Source organism: Patella vulgata, chromosome 2, assembly GCF_932274485.2.
Source record: "Patella vulgata chromosome 2, xgPatVulg1.2, whole genome shotgun sequence".
NCBI lineage: Eukaryota > Metazoa > Mollusca > Gastropoda > Patellidae > Patella > Patella vulgata.
In genome coordinates, this window is record NC_065880.2 from 58,268,819 (window position 1) to 58,283,546 (window position 14,728).

The 14,728-nt window shown below is 34.0% G+C and overlaps 2 protein-coding genes across 3 annotated transcripts in view; one reads left to right on the forward strand and one right to left on the reverse strand.

The window, feature by feature from the left end:
* Positions 1 to 14,728, forward strand: part of LOC126811236 (uncharacterized) — a 56,867-nt gene that overhangs the window by 29,952 nt on the left and 12,187 nt on the right. The gene's annotated exons all lie outside the window — the stretch shown is intronic.
* LOC126811164 (centrosomal protein of 164 kDa) overlaps positions 3,210 to 14,728 on the reverse strand; it is a 232,345-nt gene continuing 220,826 nt past the window's right edge. For both annotated transcript variants that reach the window (XM_056098523.1, XM_056098522.1), the window contains 7 exons: positions 13,287 to 13,428; positions 12,270 to 12,476; positions 11,841 to 11,940; positions 11,378 to 11,469; positions 6,259 to 6,319; positions 5,854 to 6,024; positions 3,210 to 3,652 (listed from right to left, as the gene is read on the reverse strand). In XM_056098523.1, coding sequence (XP_055954498.1) covers positions 3,538 to 3,652; positions 5,854 to 6,024; positions 6,259 to 6,319; positions 11,378 to 11,469; positions 11,841 to 11,940; positions 12,270 to 12,476; positions 13,287 to 13,428 — 888 coding nt within the window. In that variant the 3' untranslated portion in view covers positions 3,210 to 3,537. The remainder of the gene's footprint in view (positions 3,653 to 5,853; positions 6,025 to 6,258; positions 6,320 to 11,377; positions 11,470 to 11,840; positions 11,941 to 12,269; positions 12,477 to 13,286; positions 13,429 to 14,728) is intronic.

A 14,728-nucleotide genomic window follows, 5' to 3' on the forward strand; every position in this document is an offset into this window, starting at 1 on the left:
TTGGCTAGCTCTTTATCTAGATCTTACATAATGCATCTTTAACTGCCAAACTTAGCATGAGAGGCAAAATTAACAGCTTGTATAATTGTTAATTTATGTCAGTAATTTGTACTTCTATTTACACTATTAACAAATAATTATATGTACAGTTAAAAAGTATATGTGAGCTATAAACACATCCATATATTTTGATTACCATTAACAAACATATATTTAAGTTATCACAGACTAATTCAATCTATATACAAACATACGTGAATATTTAGGCATATTGTTCTCTTCATTGATACCTATTAAGAAAACAATAGTCAGGTTATTTTATGTACCTCAGGGGCGGATCCAGGAATTTTTGCAGATGGGGGGGGGGGGGGGGGTCATGTTCCCGAGACAATGTATCTCCCCCCCCCCCAGCATGGTCTCTGCCGTCATTTTGGCGTATATACATCCACATTGAGCTTTTTAAACAGAGAAATTCAACACCTCGTTTGATGTCAATCTTTATTGTGAATTAATACAATGACATTGTGATTCAATTTCATGGATGCAAAGCATTAATTGTGATATCACATTATGTCTATATCATTATCTTGTGCTTTGAGTGCCCATCCTGTCCCAAATCTTACGATAAAGGATAAAGCACACGGCCGAGAAACCTTTCTCATAAAAAGTGTTGATTTACAAAAAAAATTATGTAGCTGAGCAGGGGGGGGGGGGGGGGGTCGACCCCCCAAAACCCCCCTCTGGATCCGCCCCTGTACCTGTATGCAGCGCCAGTGCTACCATTAGGCCAACTGGGCTGCCACCCAGAGAGCAGTACTGACCTATGAGGGTCACAGTTTTATAGTTTTTATTTACTTTAAAAGAAATTTAGCAGTTTCAAGTTTTGTGATTTTCATTTTTTCTATCTGGGTGAGTGTGCAAGTAGTGTGAAAAAAGAATACATTAATGAAATACAGTTCCTTAATGATAGAATTATTAGCATATGGTGAAATCTAGAACTGCATAAAGCTTTCTATATACAATAATAAAATCTTAAATTACATTTGGAAGAGCTGTATATTCCAGCACCAGATCATAATTATGCTGCATCATTTTACTGTATAATAAATATAAAATCATTTATGATACAAATACCTAGTTTGTACAAAAAAGCTAGTAATAATATGAATAAATAAAGCTTAAAGATGGGTTCCCAGAAAAGTATTTATCGGGTGGTTATTTCCAATAAAAGTATGGTAAATATGGAAAGTAGAGATATCCAGTCTTACTAGAAAAATACTGGATTCCCCGAAAAACACTCATGGAGCGTATACAGGACAAAAATGTAAGGGTTCCCCTAATCAACAGCCCGACGATTAAGAATTTCTGCACTCATGATGTCAAAGGTCACATGCGAACATTGAGTGCTTGATGTACAAGTTGATAAATTTTATGAAGAGTTAGACGTACAACACTTTCTGAGATAAAAATGACGGGAAAAGACGCCGGTAATGGATAATCCGAGAATTTAATTAGCATTCGATATTTGTAATAAATAGTAAGCGATTAAAGACAACATCGTCTTATGTATGCAATGAATTCTCCTCTAACTTCCAAGAGAGGTAATTCACGTGACGTAAACATGACCTGGTTGGATGAAATTTTTATAGCAGGACATTCCTTCGCAATTACAATGTTTGAGAAGGATTTGGAGCAAAGTTATGACAAATTAATTAGTTTGAATATGTTTTTAGTCCATATATACCATTAAACCACTCAATTTGTACGCGGGAACCCATCTTTAAGTACACAGTGTCATGACTTTCGATTGAATGATCATAAGGTATAATGACACCTCTTATTAATCCATAAGAAACTAAACTTTGGCTTTATACATGTAACTTAACCCTTTTAAACAGTTCTTTTCTGAGGGGTCTTATACATATACTTTTCAAAAAAAGTAGGGGATATTCAGAAACAATACAAAACTGCGGAAATGCACTGCTGTTTTTGTTAGAGGTAACCAGTGTATGTTAATAACAGGCCAATTGCATACACATGAACATATAGTGGGGCGGATATGTAACATTTTTTGGTCGAGTTGTGCACTTCCGGAAAGAAGCATGAAAATTTGACCAATGGGGGTTTTAGGGTATGCTAATTTCAAAAATGGCGGGAACCACGACGTCACTCCAGCCGTTCCCGCCAAAAATTGAGAAATTCAAAATGGCCGCCATAAAACACGTTCTTGTCAATAAAATGTCTGTAAGTGCACCGATTTTAATGATTTTGATGTCTATATCTATGTTTTTGAGGTCAAGAATGGACTTGCATATTGTTCAAAGAAGGGTCACTGGTGTGTACTACCATGACCACATCCTGGCACTGATAGTTCTGCCCTCTGCTCAATGTGCAGGTCGACGTTTCATCTTTAAAGATGATAATGCCCGTGCCCACCGCGCTTGTGTCGTGAATGACTACCTCCAGCGTCACCATATTGTCCATATTGTCAACCGACAACACTGCAAGAATTGGCCATGGCACTGCAAGAGGAGTGGGTCAGATTGCCCCAAATCGTGATTAGGAGCATGCCACGACTAATTGCTGAATGTCTGAGGATTGGTGGAGCAATTACTCATTATTAAGTTAAAAATCAAAAACGTCCATTTTCACTTTTGACAGTTTATCTCTTTGCAAGTGAAATGGGGCTGTCAGATAAGCTGCCCATATGAACTGTTTATGTTCATGTGTATGCAATTGGCCTGTTATTAACATACACTGGTTACCTCTAATAAAAACAGCAGTGCATTTCAGCAGTTTAGTATTGTTTCTGAATATCCCCTTCTTTTTGTGAAGAGTATATATCAATGTGTGATACTAATAAATACTTTTTTGCCTCAAATTGTTTAAAGGATAAATCCCATATATATTTCAGTGAATAAAACTGGTTACTTCAGTGTATCCTTTGTTCTAGCTCTGTGATACATTTTCAAAGAAATACCAAATTTCATTTGTCAAAGAGAGGTGGAGATGAGCTTCTTGTCTTGACTACAAACCACCTTTTGCCTGGATAAATCTGTCTATCACAGTAGGGCTTTCAATGAAAAAAAAATCTTCATTTTATTTCATGTAAATTGACTTACAGGTAATTTCTCCCGCCAGTCAAAAATCAGACTGGCAAATATAAATGAAACAAGAGCCATAGTGAACAGTGACACGGTTCATTTGTACTTTCTTTGATGTTTTCCAGTTTACTACTGAGAAATACCTAGTCATATTTATCAAGTCATTCAATGGAAACCGGGAGGTAAGCCTAGTTCTTGAAAAGAGTTATGTAACCTGATTTGAACATATCCAAACAGCTCTATATTTTGGGTTGAAACTTTCAGACAAGCTTAACATTTTGGCATTTGGTTTTCATACTTAACAGCCTTTCTTTTTCCATGGGCACCCTGACCCTATAACATTATTAATGAATCTGCTGTTTGTAGAACATAAATATTGCTTATGTTATAAAGTGTAACACATACTCATGGAAAACAGCTACTAATATATTTACTAATGTTGTTGAACATGTATTTGATTATAATCATCTAGAACAAGTTGTGGTGCTGTTCTTACTTTAGTTGGTGTAGATGATATTGGTTCTACAGATACATTACCTATACTGTTACTAACAATAGTTAAGGTTTAAGCACAATAAATAACTTCTTTTAAAGTTAAATTATATTGAATAGCCAAACTACATCTAAATATTAGCAAGCATTAGTTTTCTCAATTAGCTATTACTAGTTTCCAATATTATGTTTCAATTAACAGCATACAATTATGTATGGTTGCAAGATAGCCTTTATCACATTCACAAGGTTTTTAGGAAAGGCGCATAACTCTGGATTGAAAGTTCAAACTTATTTCTTGTTTCTGAATTGTGTTCATTGTATATAAAGATACATTAGTTATGAGCTAAATGTGCCTATTGCAAGTCTTTCTTTGGGCTTCAGATGTTATAGAAATTATTAATTAGACCATTATGTACATGACAAGCTTAAAATCAACTCTGTAGACCCGCGGATGGCTTGGATACAGCTTGGATTTAAACAGTCGGCCATTTAATGGCCATATAATAATTAAATTAATACGGTATTCAAATTTATGTCAATAATATTCCTACAAAATTACATGACATCGTAATACCATAGAATGAAAGCGTGCAGACTACTGCCCATCCGTACCGGTTTCAAATTACAGTATTTTTCGGGTCATAAGTCGATACATTTTTCAGCAAAGTCCGGCATTCGTCTTATACTCCGTTTCGATTTATATACGGAAGGTAAAAAAATGACATCCCGAAATTTATTTCGCCGTAAAATGTAGTAAACGTCACTCTAATACAACGAGCGAGTGGCACCAACTGCTAAATAATCCCATTCGACTCTAAGCACGCGCTATCATCGAAAACAATAAGAGAGAGAGAGAGAGAAATGGGGTTTAACGTCCACTCGACACAACTAGGTCATTTCGGGACTAACATTTGGTTTAATTTTATTTCAATAATTCGCTTGCGCGTAGAGGTCTTTAGCAGTGGGAGGAAACCGGAGTGCCCGGAGGAAACCCACGAGGTTGAGAAGGCGCCCCTATCTCCATGCCACATACGCTCACACCAGGGCTCGAAACCACAGCCGCAAGCCAGAGGTGACCGGCCAGCCAGAGGTCGAAGCGCGGCACTCTAGACCACTAGGCCATCCCAACCCCCCCGAAAACAATAACCGTAACTACTTACATTATTCCAATCGAAATATTCGTCAACATTTCTTAGCGTGTTTAATTATTTATTTAAATATGATCATAAATCCGAAAATATGCCATCAAAATGGAATCTTTTCTCCTGACATCAGACATATTAGATCCGGCACGTTTACACCTCTTAATTCCACTGAAGAAATATCACAGACAAGTTATCGGACACCATGTATATTGATTTGGGGTGTTATATACTATTAGGATATGTGACATATAAGACTAATGTTTACGGCCGACATCAAGGAGATTAAAACGTGAGACAATAGAGAAATCACGGGTTAATCACGTAGGTTAAGTTTATTGGATTGATATATAGTCCGACAAAGAAGAAGCAAATCAAGGCAGATTAAGTAGTTAATCAAGGTAGGTGTATAGACGGTATAAAACGATAAATACGTTGATCACTTAATTACCTAATCAATCCAGTCTATTATCAACGATAATCGGGTTGAGTGGTAGTTATACACTATATTAATTTTGGAATTTTGAATATTATTTACCATGTCTTGATGTCCGATTGAGCATATTCCTGGTCGGACAATTTAGGACTTTTGGAAAATAGCGTCGTATATGTCCGGAATATACGGGCAAAATCCCATCACTGCCGTACACACAAACAATAAACACAAAACATCCCAAAGAGGAAGAATAGTTCAAAATATACAGATTGGCACTACACTACAATCAATACAGGAGAAGAGCTATTGGAATGTGCAATATTTAAAATATACATAATTATTACAGTAATTCTCAAAATCTACAAAACAACTGTGATTTAAAAAATTTACAAATTAACTCTCAAAAATTCAACAATCATGTTTTACAGTTATAAACTTTTATTATTCCAAAACAGCCGTAGAATGATAATGGTTTTAATTTTCTATAGAATTAGGTCATTTCACAAAATAAATAGTGAACTAAGTGTTAGTGCATTGTAGCTCTTGCATACAGTTATTCTAATTTCTACACCTGTCTACATCTCAATATTGACATAATAATCTACTACATACATATCATTAATCTATTTTCTACAGTGCCCGTTTACACTAAGTGTAAGTTGTAACAAAAGGATACACAGAGCCATCATTAGAGGCGAAAACTTTATTTAAGAATGAGTTACTCATGTTGATATCTTGTTGAAAGCGTTGTAACCATTGCTTATGTTCTAGTAATCTATCTTCAGTGGACGTACTGTTCAATTTTTGAGATTCCATTAAATTTACTCGATGATTACGCAACTGTTCTCTGAAAAAATAAAATTTAGAAATTCTGGTATTTTTCTCCTTTTGTGTGAACAATTAGACATTTATCTTTGCAACCATGAGTACCTTACTACAAACACATTCTGAAAGTAAGAATAGGTTTTGAAAAAACTATAAAATTCTTCTTAGCTCAAATCTGGGATTCTGATCAAAGAATATTCTACCATGATGCATCAAAAACAGATTATATGTTTATAAACTAACAGATTTATATTACCTGACAGGTGTATGACCATAACCAACATTAGTAGTGGAAGATGTAATAACAGGTTTACGATCTATAAAGATGAATACAAATATCATTCATACAACAATCAAATCAAATTAGACTTTACTTTTGTTTCATCTTTTTTTTAGCCTGTCCAGCTTTATTTACTCTTTCTAGGGAGTATTGCTGTTCCTCTTCTCATATCCTTCTTATACGCACACATTTAAATGTGGTCATATATTGTCGTTGTCCCTGTCCGTCGGTATTTGCTTGTGGACATTCTAGAGGCTAAAGTTAATAACCGATTGACTTTAAGTTTATACACAATGTTTAAGGTTATGAAACAAAGAATCCTATTGATTTTCAACAATTTCCGCTAATTACTGCCAGAGTTTTGGCCTTTGATCACTTTGAAATATCTTGTAAATGCTCTAGTGCCTAAAGTCAATATCCGATGAATTTTAAATTTATACACAGTGTTTAAGGTCATGAGACAAAGACATCTACAGTAAACTTCGCATAAGTCGGATCTAAGTGGACTGACCAATTTTATCTGAGTTAAGCAAAGATCCGAGTTAACCAAAGACCGAAATCTAATCTTAGCTCGATTAGAAATAAACTGCAAGAGCCGGATACTAATTGATTCAAAGGCACATTTCAAACTTTTGTTCGTATGTGTGAGTAGATAACTTTCGTTTTGGTGCGAGTGGACAACTTCCGTTTTGTAGCCATCTTTGAAAAATGTTCTAAATTTTCCTGGAAAGTGTCTCGTATAGCGTCACGTCAAATAGGCCGATTTGAGTCGATATAGGTTGCCAGGCAACAAAACATATGCCCACAGCAGCTAAATCGTCCGAGCGGTCGACAAGGGTTGTCGCATATTTATTCCTTTGTAGGTAATTGGGGGCCTTTACAAGACAGTTCCATACCGATCAGATTATAAATCTTGTCGTTTGAGGGTTTACAAGGTTCTACAAACTGAAACAAGGGTCTCAACTCTGGAAGTAATCTACAGAAATTGTTGAAATTTGACAGGCTTTTTCAGTTTACTAATTTAAATAATGCATATAAATTTCATACAGATGATCACATGATCACTTTTGTCATTCAAACGTTCACAACGTTCACAATCGCCATAACTCTAGAAATTATTGACGGAAATTGCTGAAATTCAATAGACCTTTGTTTCACAAATTTAAATGATGCATATAAATTTCATACAAATCGGATGATAACTTTCATCAATCGAGCATTAACAAGGTTTAACAAAGTGAAACAAGGGCCATAACTCTAGAAGGAATTATTGTAAATTGCTGAAATTCAATAGGCTTCGTGGTTTCACTAATTTAAATAATGCATATAAATTTCACAAAGATCTGATGATAACTTCTAGCATTGGAGCGTTCACAAGGTTAAAAACAGTGAAAAGAGCCATAATTCTAGACGTAATAAACGGAAATTGCTGAAATTCAATAGGATTGTTCTTTTTACTAACTTAAATGGCACATATAAATTTCATACAGATCGGCAGTTAACTTTTGGCATTAGAGTGTTCACAAGGTTCAACAAAGTGAAACAAGGGCCATAACTCAAGACGTAATAAACGGAAATTATTGAAATTAAATGGGCTTCTTCATCTCACTAATGTTAACAACATATATCAATTTTAAAACAATTGGATGTTAACTTTTGGCGTTCACAAGAAATTGTGGATGACGGTCGGACGGGGGCGACGGCAATATACGTCCACATTTCAATGTGGGCGTATAAAAATTATAGAGGAAAGTATTTTGAGGCTCTGTGCATGGAATACCTAATCGCGTTTTAGACCATCGGGACGAAACTGACAAATCAGATTTTAATCTGCGTATTAATTTAGAAATTCTAATAATAGTGTAAGCTCTGGTATTTGCATTCTTCTTTTATAATCTCCATTGATTATCTTTCTGTAATGTTGCTCACTGTAACCTATGGAAACCTGTTATCGCCTTTTTCCTATCTTAACTTCTCGCTTTTTCAAACTAAGCTTCTTGACTTCTTGCATTCTTTCATTTGAAAATCTTTGCCTTTTCAACTTCCTGCTCCTGACTCCTTGCCATGAGAAGTCGAGATTATAAAATGGCTGTAACAGGCTTCCATAGTACCAATGTTAACTAAGCTTATTTTGGTAGCCTACCAATTTAAGAATTAACTCTTAAATGACCCAGAGGTTTGACGTCATAACGTCAAAAAAAACCCACGTCATAATCGTCAATAGTGTTAAAATATACACATACATTTTAAAATCATATTATTAAAAAACAACTGTAGATAGACCCTACATGTAAATGGATGAAATAATCTAAATTTAATGTTTTTTTCATAAATATGAATTTCAAAACAAAAATTAATTTAGACATTTCATGCAAAATTCATGTATATAATAGTTTTATTTTCTTTTCTTTTATTTGTTCGGCTGTTGTGAACTAATAATCATTGATCATGAATCTCTTTTAAATATACATTTTGCAAGTGCTAAATCTGATTATTGCAAGTCTTTATTTAGGCTTCAGATGTCATAGAAATTATAAATTAGATCTTTATTTACACAGCAAGCACAAAATCAACTCTGTAGACCCACGGATGGCTTGGATTCGGCTTGGATTTAAACAGGATTTCATTGATTGATTAAATTTTTAAATGACGTCGTATGCGGAGATTAACCGTTACGTTGACGTCTTACTCCCGGAAATTTTAGATCAAGGCTAACTGATAGAGTGTACGAAGCGAGGCCGCTGTTGAGCGAGGCCAAATGTCAGTCAGTTCGATATATATGGCTTTGATATTATGTTTAGTTGGGGTTAAAATGGGAGTTTGGATGTCGGTATTATACGCTCTTTTGTCACTTGCTTTTACAGAAAAATGATTGAAATTGATAAACATCGCAGATAACATCACCCCAGTTGAATTGCAGCCCCATTGGATCACTGTTTCCTATTTGTCTGCTTCGGGAGTTACGTAGGCCTACTACAATACTACAAGAGTACACGCAGGCTAACAAGAAGTCGGCTATAATTATGCCTCATTGATTTGGTCCATTCCTTTCAAACTTCCGCTTCTTATCTATATATTAAAAGTCTTATTTTTAATTTGTAGTAAAAATAAATGTGATACGAACTGAATTGCAACCCTGTCTCAAACCGATTGGGCTAACAGTACCACAGCCTTGAAAACGTTACTTGATAATCGAGATTATGTAGGTGGAGTTAATGCCTGTCAATCAAACGATCGGCCATTCTCGGATACGGTGAAGAGAGAGTTGACTCCTATTTCTAGTCAAAAATTACAATGGTGATAACTTTGTTCCGAATAAAGTAATTTGACTGAAATTTTCAATATATTCTTCTTTCTTCATCTATTTTTGAACGGTTAAAGCAAGAATGGCCAACTCTCTATTAAAATCTCCCATAATGTATCTTTAATGTAAGCTTATTTATATTTAAGTAATTTATTGATTACTTGCTTCTATCAGTCAGTAGGCCTACTAGCCTATCACGTTCCAACGCAAAACTATAAAATTCTACACTACCGATAAAATCTGAATCACTGTCATTCAATAAGGATGGACATATCACTTTTTTATTATAGTTTTTCAAAAAGAAATAGTAAGATTTTTCACTGTTAAAATGTCAAACAGGAAATAAACAAACGCAAAAAAGTTGTCTGTTCCTAAGGGACGTAACTCTCATTACGCTAGAAACGTTGCATTCGGCTAACTGGTTATGTCGACAAAAGTCGCCGTGGGTACTTAACGGTAACGTTATAGGCGTCGACAAAAGTCGCCGTGGGTCAGTTAAGAGTTAAGAGTTTTCAATGTTGTACCATCCTCGGTATCGACAGTGGTCTCATTGGGAGAAATGTATTCAAATTATCTGCCCTTGATGACTGTGCTATTTTTATCGACCAATACGCTTAATAACAGAACAGTTTGCCACTGCCTATTTTGACTTGACATACGAACATCTTTCCCAACAAAAAGATGTTTTATGACAATTTTTTGTGTGCATGTCACTTCTTTTATTTTAAATTTCTTGCAAACTTTCTCATAGTTGAGCGTACAAGCTGCCATTTTGTTGTGAACGTAAACAATGAGGCAAAGACTGGTTTGTAAATTGTTTTTTGATTGGTTTGTAGAATCAAGCTACGATCAAGGACAGATAATTTGAATACGTGAATATACAGGGTATAGTGGAATGGAACGGAATGAGACGACTGGGGATACCGAGGATGGTTTTGTACTAGAGTTTTGTAAGATTCAATAAGCTTGCATATGACCATAATATAGCATGTTTTAACTCTGTGCAACGGTTGGTTTTCATAAATTAGTAACAATACTGCTTCTTTAATGATGCGTTATGTAAGATTTAATGAAGCGCTGTATGTTCTTGCTATATTAGTTACAAACTAGATAATTCAAAATTAATATATTGAAAAGTTTTGACACATTGTTTATTATCATAGCAACATGACTTGTTAATCGAGACTCAGCCTCGCTTCTCCATTTTTAAATTAAATCATTAAATGGCGATCATATTTCAATGCTTCTAGAGACTTGATTATAGGCTTGTCATGTAAATAATGTCTAAATAATAATTTAAATAACATTTGAAACCAAAATAAAAACGTGCAATAGGCAGATTTAGCTCTTACATAATGCATCTCTAAACTTTAAGAGGTTTGTATGTAACTGACAAGATCTGAACATTCATCTGGTCTATACTCATTCGGTGGCAAAAATTAGACTTAGAGAGAAGAGAGAAAGTTAAAGAAGTACATGTAGTGTAGACCAACTTTAATATTAATACCAAGATTAAACTTAAATTACATTGATTATTAAATTAATATTCAATAGAGCCTTAGCGGTACATCTTGCAAACAAATTCTAAACAATTATAAATGTGTTTAAACAGGTAATACACAGAACTTACTTCACCTATAAGGTAAATATTATCTATATGCATATTATGTAAATAATGTGTAACTAATTCCAATTGCTTTACTTACTTGATCTACTAATTTATTTCATATAATATTTGACAGGTATCATATGCATGTCACAGTCATTCTCTTGCCAAACCAATTTACTTACCACCAAAGTATTTTCTCCATTTTCTTTCTAAAGACTGTTCAGCCGTTAACACCATAGTAGTACCATAATCTACTTTATGATAAGGACTTCTCCTATTAATATTTATAATAAACAAATTTAATCATATAGCAATTTTACTGCACATCATTTTTACATTACATTACATTCAAGTTAAAATTTTATTTTTTTTCCAAACGTTTACAGAACCACTACATTCAACATGTGCATTTGTCTTTTGTGAACTGTAATTATGTACGTAAACTTGATACAATTTAGATAGAAAACATATCCGTTCAGGCAAATCCAATTGAAGTGTGATTTAGTGTTTTAATATTTTGTCATCAAACCATTTTTTAGTATAGAATCCTTCGGAGGAAATTAATAAATAAAATATTTTAGAATAATCAAATGAAAGACAGTCTTTAATAGACTATAAAGCTGAGATGTTATTTATAAAACTTACATGGTATAAGGATTAGTTGTGTCATAAATGGATGGTGGTCTCATTATAGCTGGACTTGCATGTGGTGGAGGATGTGGAATTTCATATGGCAAACGGGGAGCTGAAATAATCAAAGAGAAAGATTTAATATTAAATTACGAACTGTGTAATCACTTGTCAACATCAGAAATAGAACATCTGTCCCCTTGTATTGAATTTTGTTTTAGTAAAAAGACATTTTAACTAAATATAACTAAATTCTTCTTCAAATTCACTAATGTCATCGGCACTACCCGTACATACACAGGAGCTTGGTAATGACATGGTACACTTTTAATGTCCTAAAGATTTCTCTTAACATCAATACAGACAAACAGGGAACAAGGTTTGCAAAATCATCATGGTTCTTTATGGTCCTAGCTGGGATTAGAAACTAGTTGTGAGTCTCACCTGTGGAAGATGGTGTATTAGGTGAAGATGGTATTTGTGCTGCCCCTTGCTTATGTAGGGCAGATAATACTTGTGATAAATCATTGTTTATTTTAAAGAGAGTATGAGCTAAATAACTTGTATCTGTGCCATTTTCACTAACAGGTGGTATACTTGTTGATGGTACCATTTTGGTAAATCCCGGGACATATTCAGGTATAGATAGACCTAAAAAAGAGAAACAGCTTGTGCATTGTAGGCTTACCACATCAGTTACCAAAGAATGTTGTGCTGCTTGAAACATGGTTTTTCAACAATATAATTGTAAAATTTTTTAAAATGACAATAAGTCTATATAGGTTGGAATAATTTGTTAACAATCAGTCTTCAATCATACTCTGATACTTATTTATCTCCCAAGAACGTCACTTACTGTAAGAAACTATATTTTAGTTTCCAACTAATTCAAGTACATAAAGTTTTCAAATGTTTGTGATTTTCAAAAAAATTGTAAATGGCCATAAAATAGTATGTTTGTTTTTATAAATTAATAACAATATTGTTACTTTAATTTCATTTTTAGAAGTGGGTATTAATTGGACAAATACTGTATAACTGTGTCATTGTATGACATATTGCAGATAAATTGAATGTTTAAAACATGAAATGTATGGATTGAAGTTTCATAATTATCTAAAAGACAACATATTGTTAATTTTTCAAGCACAGTGCTCTTGGTCATTATTTTAATGGAATGTAATCATTACATGTTTTGAAATAATGGTCATGTCATGAGTAATGGAAGATTCCAAAAGGTTTATGTAATTAAAATTATATACATAAACCATGTAATGATTAAGTACTTTTCAATTACATTGTATTGCAAATATCAATATTTCCAACAATGATGAGCCTGAAATTTTATCATCAATGAAGTAAATTACGTTTATCTGACACAAAACCAATACATTAGAATTAAAAAAGAGAAAATTGACACTAGTTTCAAAAATCATAACAATCAATGTAAATAAAACCTACCTCGTATAAAATTATCGAGACTAAAATCTGTACTACTAACACCACTACTAGCATCATCATCACTTATATCTAATGTAGGTAATCTTAATGGCTGCCATTTTCTTTCAAAAGAATGAAATTGGTTTTCACTTTCAGTAATCACCTGAAAAATAATAATTTTTATTATGTTAAAACACAATATTACATATTACATGGTGGTACTGGTCCTATTCTAGAGTTGGCCAATAAATTTTACAGCCTGGATTCCCTTCTTTCTCAATGGTGCAGGACAGTGGAAAAGCATCTAGTTGTACAAATGGGAGTAAAAATGGCAGTCAACCCATGCATTCATTGGCATGCACGTAAATGAACCCTTGACAGTTGGAATTTAATGAAGAGAAGACCAAAACACTGCTGTCCAGGCTAATTTCCCCATTTAGTTCACTGCACAGTATATACGAATCTTCATTAGCCTGGCTGATGCAGAAAAGTAGGATGTGTTAAAAATCATTTCATTTCTAAAAAAAAAAAAAAAAAAGCACAAAAAATGGTCAAATTGACCAATTTTAAAAAAAGAATTACTATATATACTTGGTTTACTGATCATTTAGATACTAAGGATACAATCAGGGGCCATAATCCGGAAAGTTATGGTCTGAAATGCGCAAATATCAAAAGGGACAGAGATCTTTGGGATATAAAGATATATTTTAAGTTTCATCAAAATCGAATAAAAATTGTGACCTCTAGAGGGTCCACAACCTTCTTATTACATACTTTTACACAATTTGTCGTGCAGTTTTATTTCGATTTTCCTGATTTTCAACCTTCATTATGGTGGAGTGGTGATATATTTAAACGTTTTTTAAAATCGGATAAAAAAATTGTGACCTCTAGAGAATCCACAAGCTAAAAATATGATTTTACGTACAATCAGGGGCCATAATTCAGGAAGTTACGATCGGATATGCGCGAATATCGAAAGTAACCAAGATCTTTGGGTTATAAACATGCATTTCAAGCTTCATCAAAATTGGAGCAAAATTGTGACCTCTAGAGGGTAAACAACCTTGATATACCAGATGTTTACACTATTTACGTGGTCCGATTTTCACAAAATTTGAACTCAAGTGACCTCTAGAGGGACCACAAGCTAAACACGTGATTTTTTGTACAATCAGGGGCCATAATTCAGGAAGTTATGATCTGATATATGCAAATATCGAAAGTAACCAAGATCTTTGGGTTATAAACATGCATTTCAAGTTTTATCAAAATCGGATTAACATTGTGACCTCTAGAGCATGGTTTCCACGTCGGCTGTATATGCCCGTCAGGCCCTAGGGCTATGGAAAATGACCGTAACTAGAGCTGACCCAATGGTTATTTTGCATGCCGGAAAGAGGTCCTATTTTTTCAAAACCCAATTTCCAAACATGGCTATGATCGGCCTCCACTGTGTA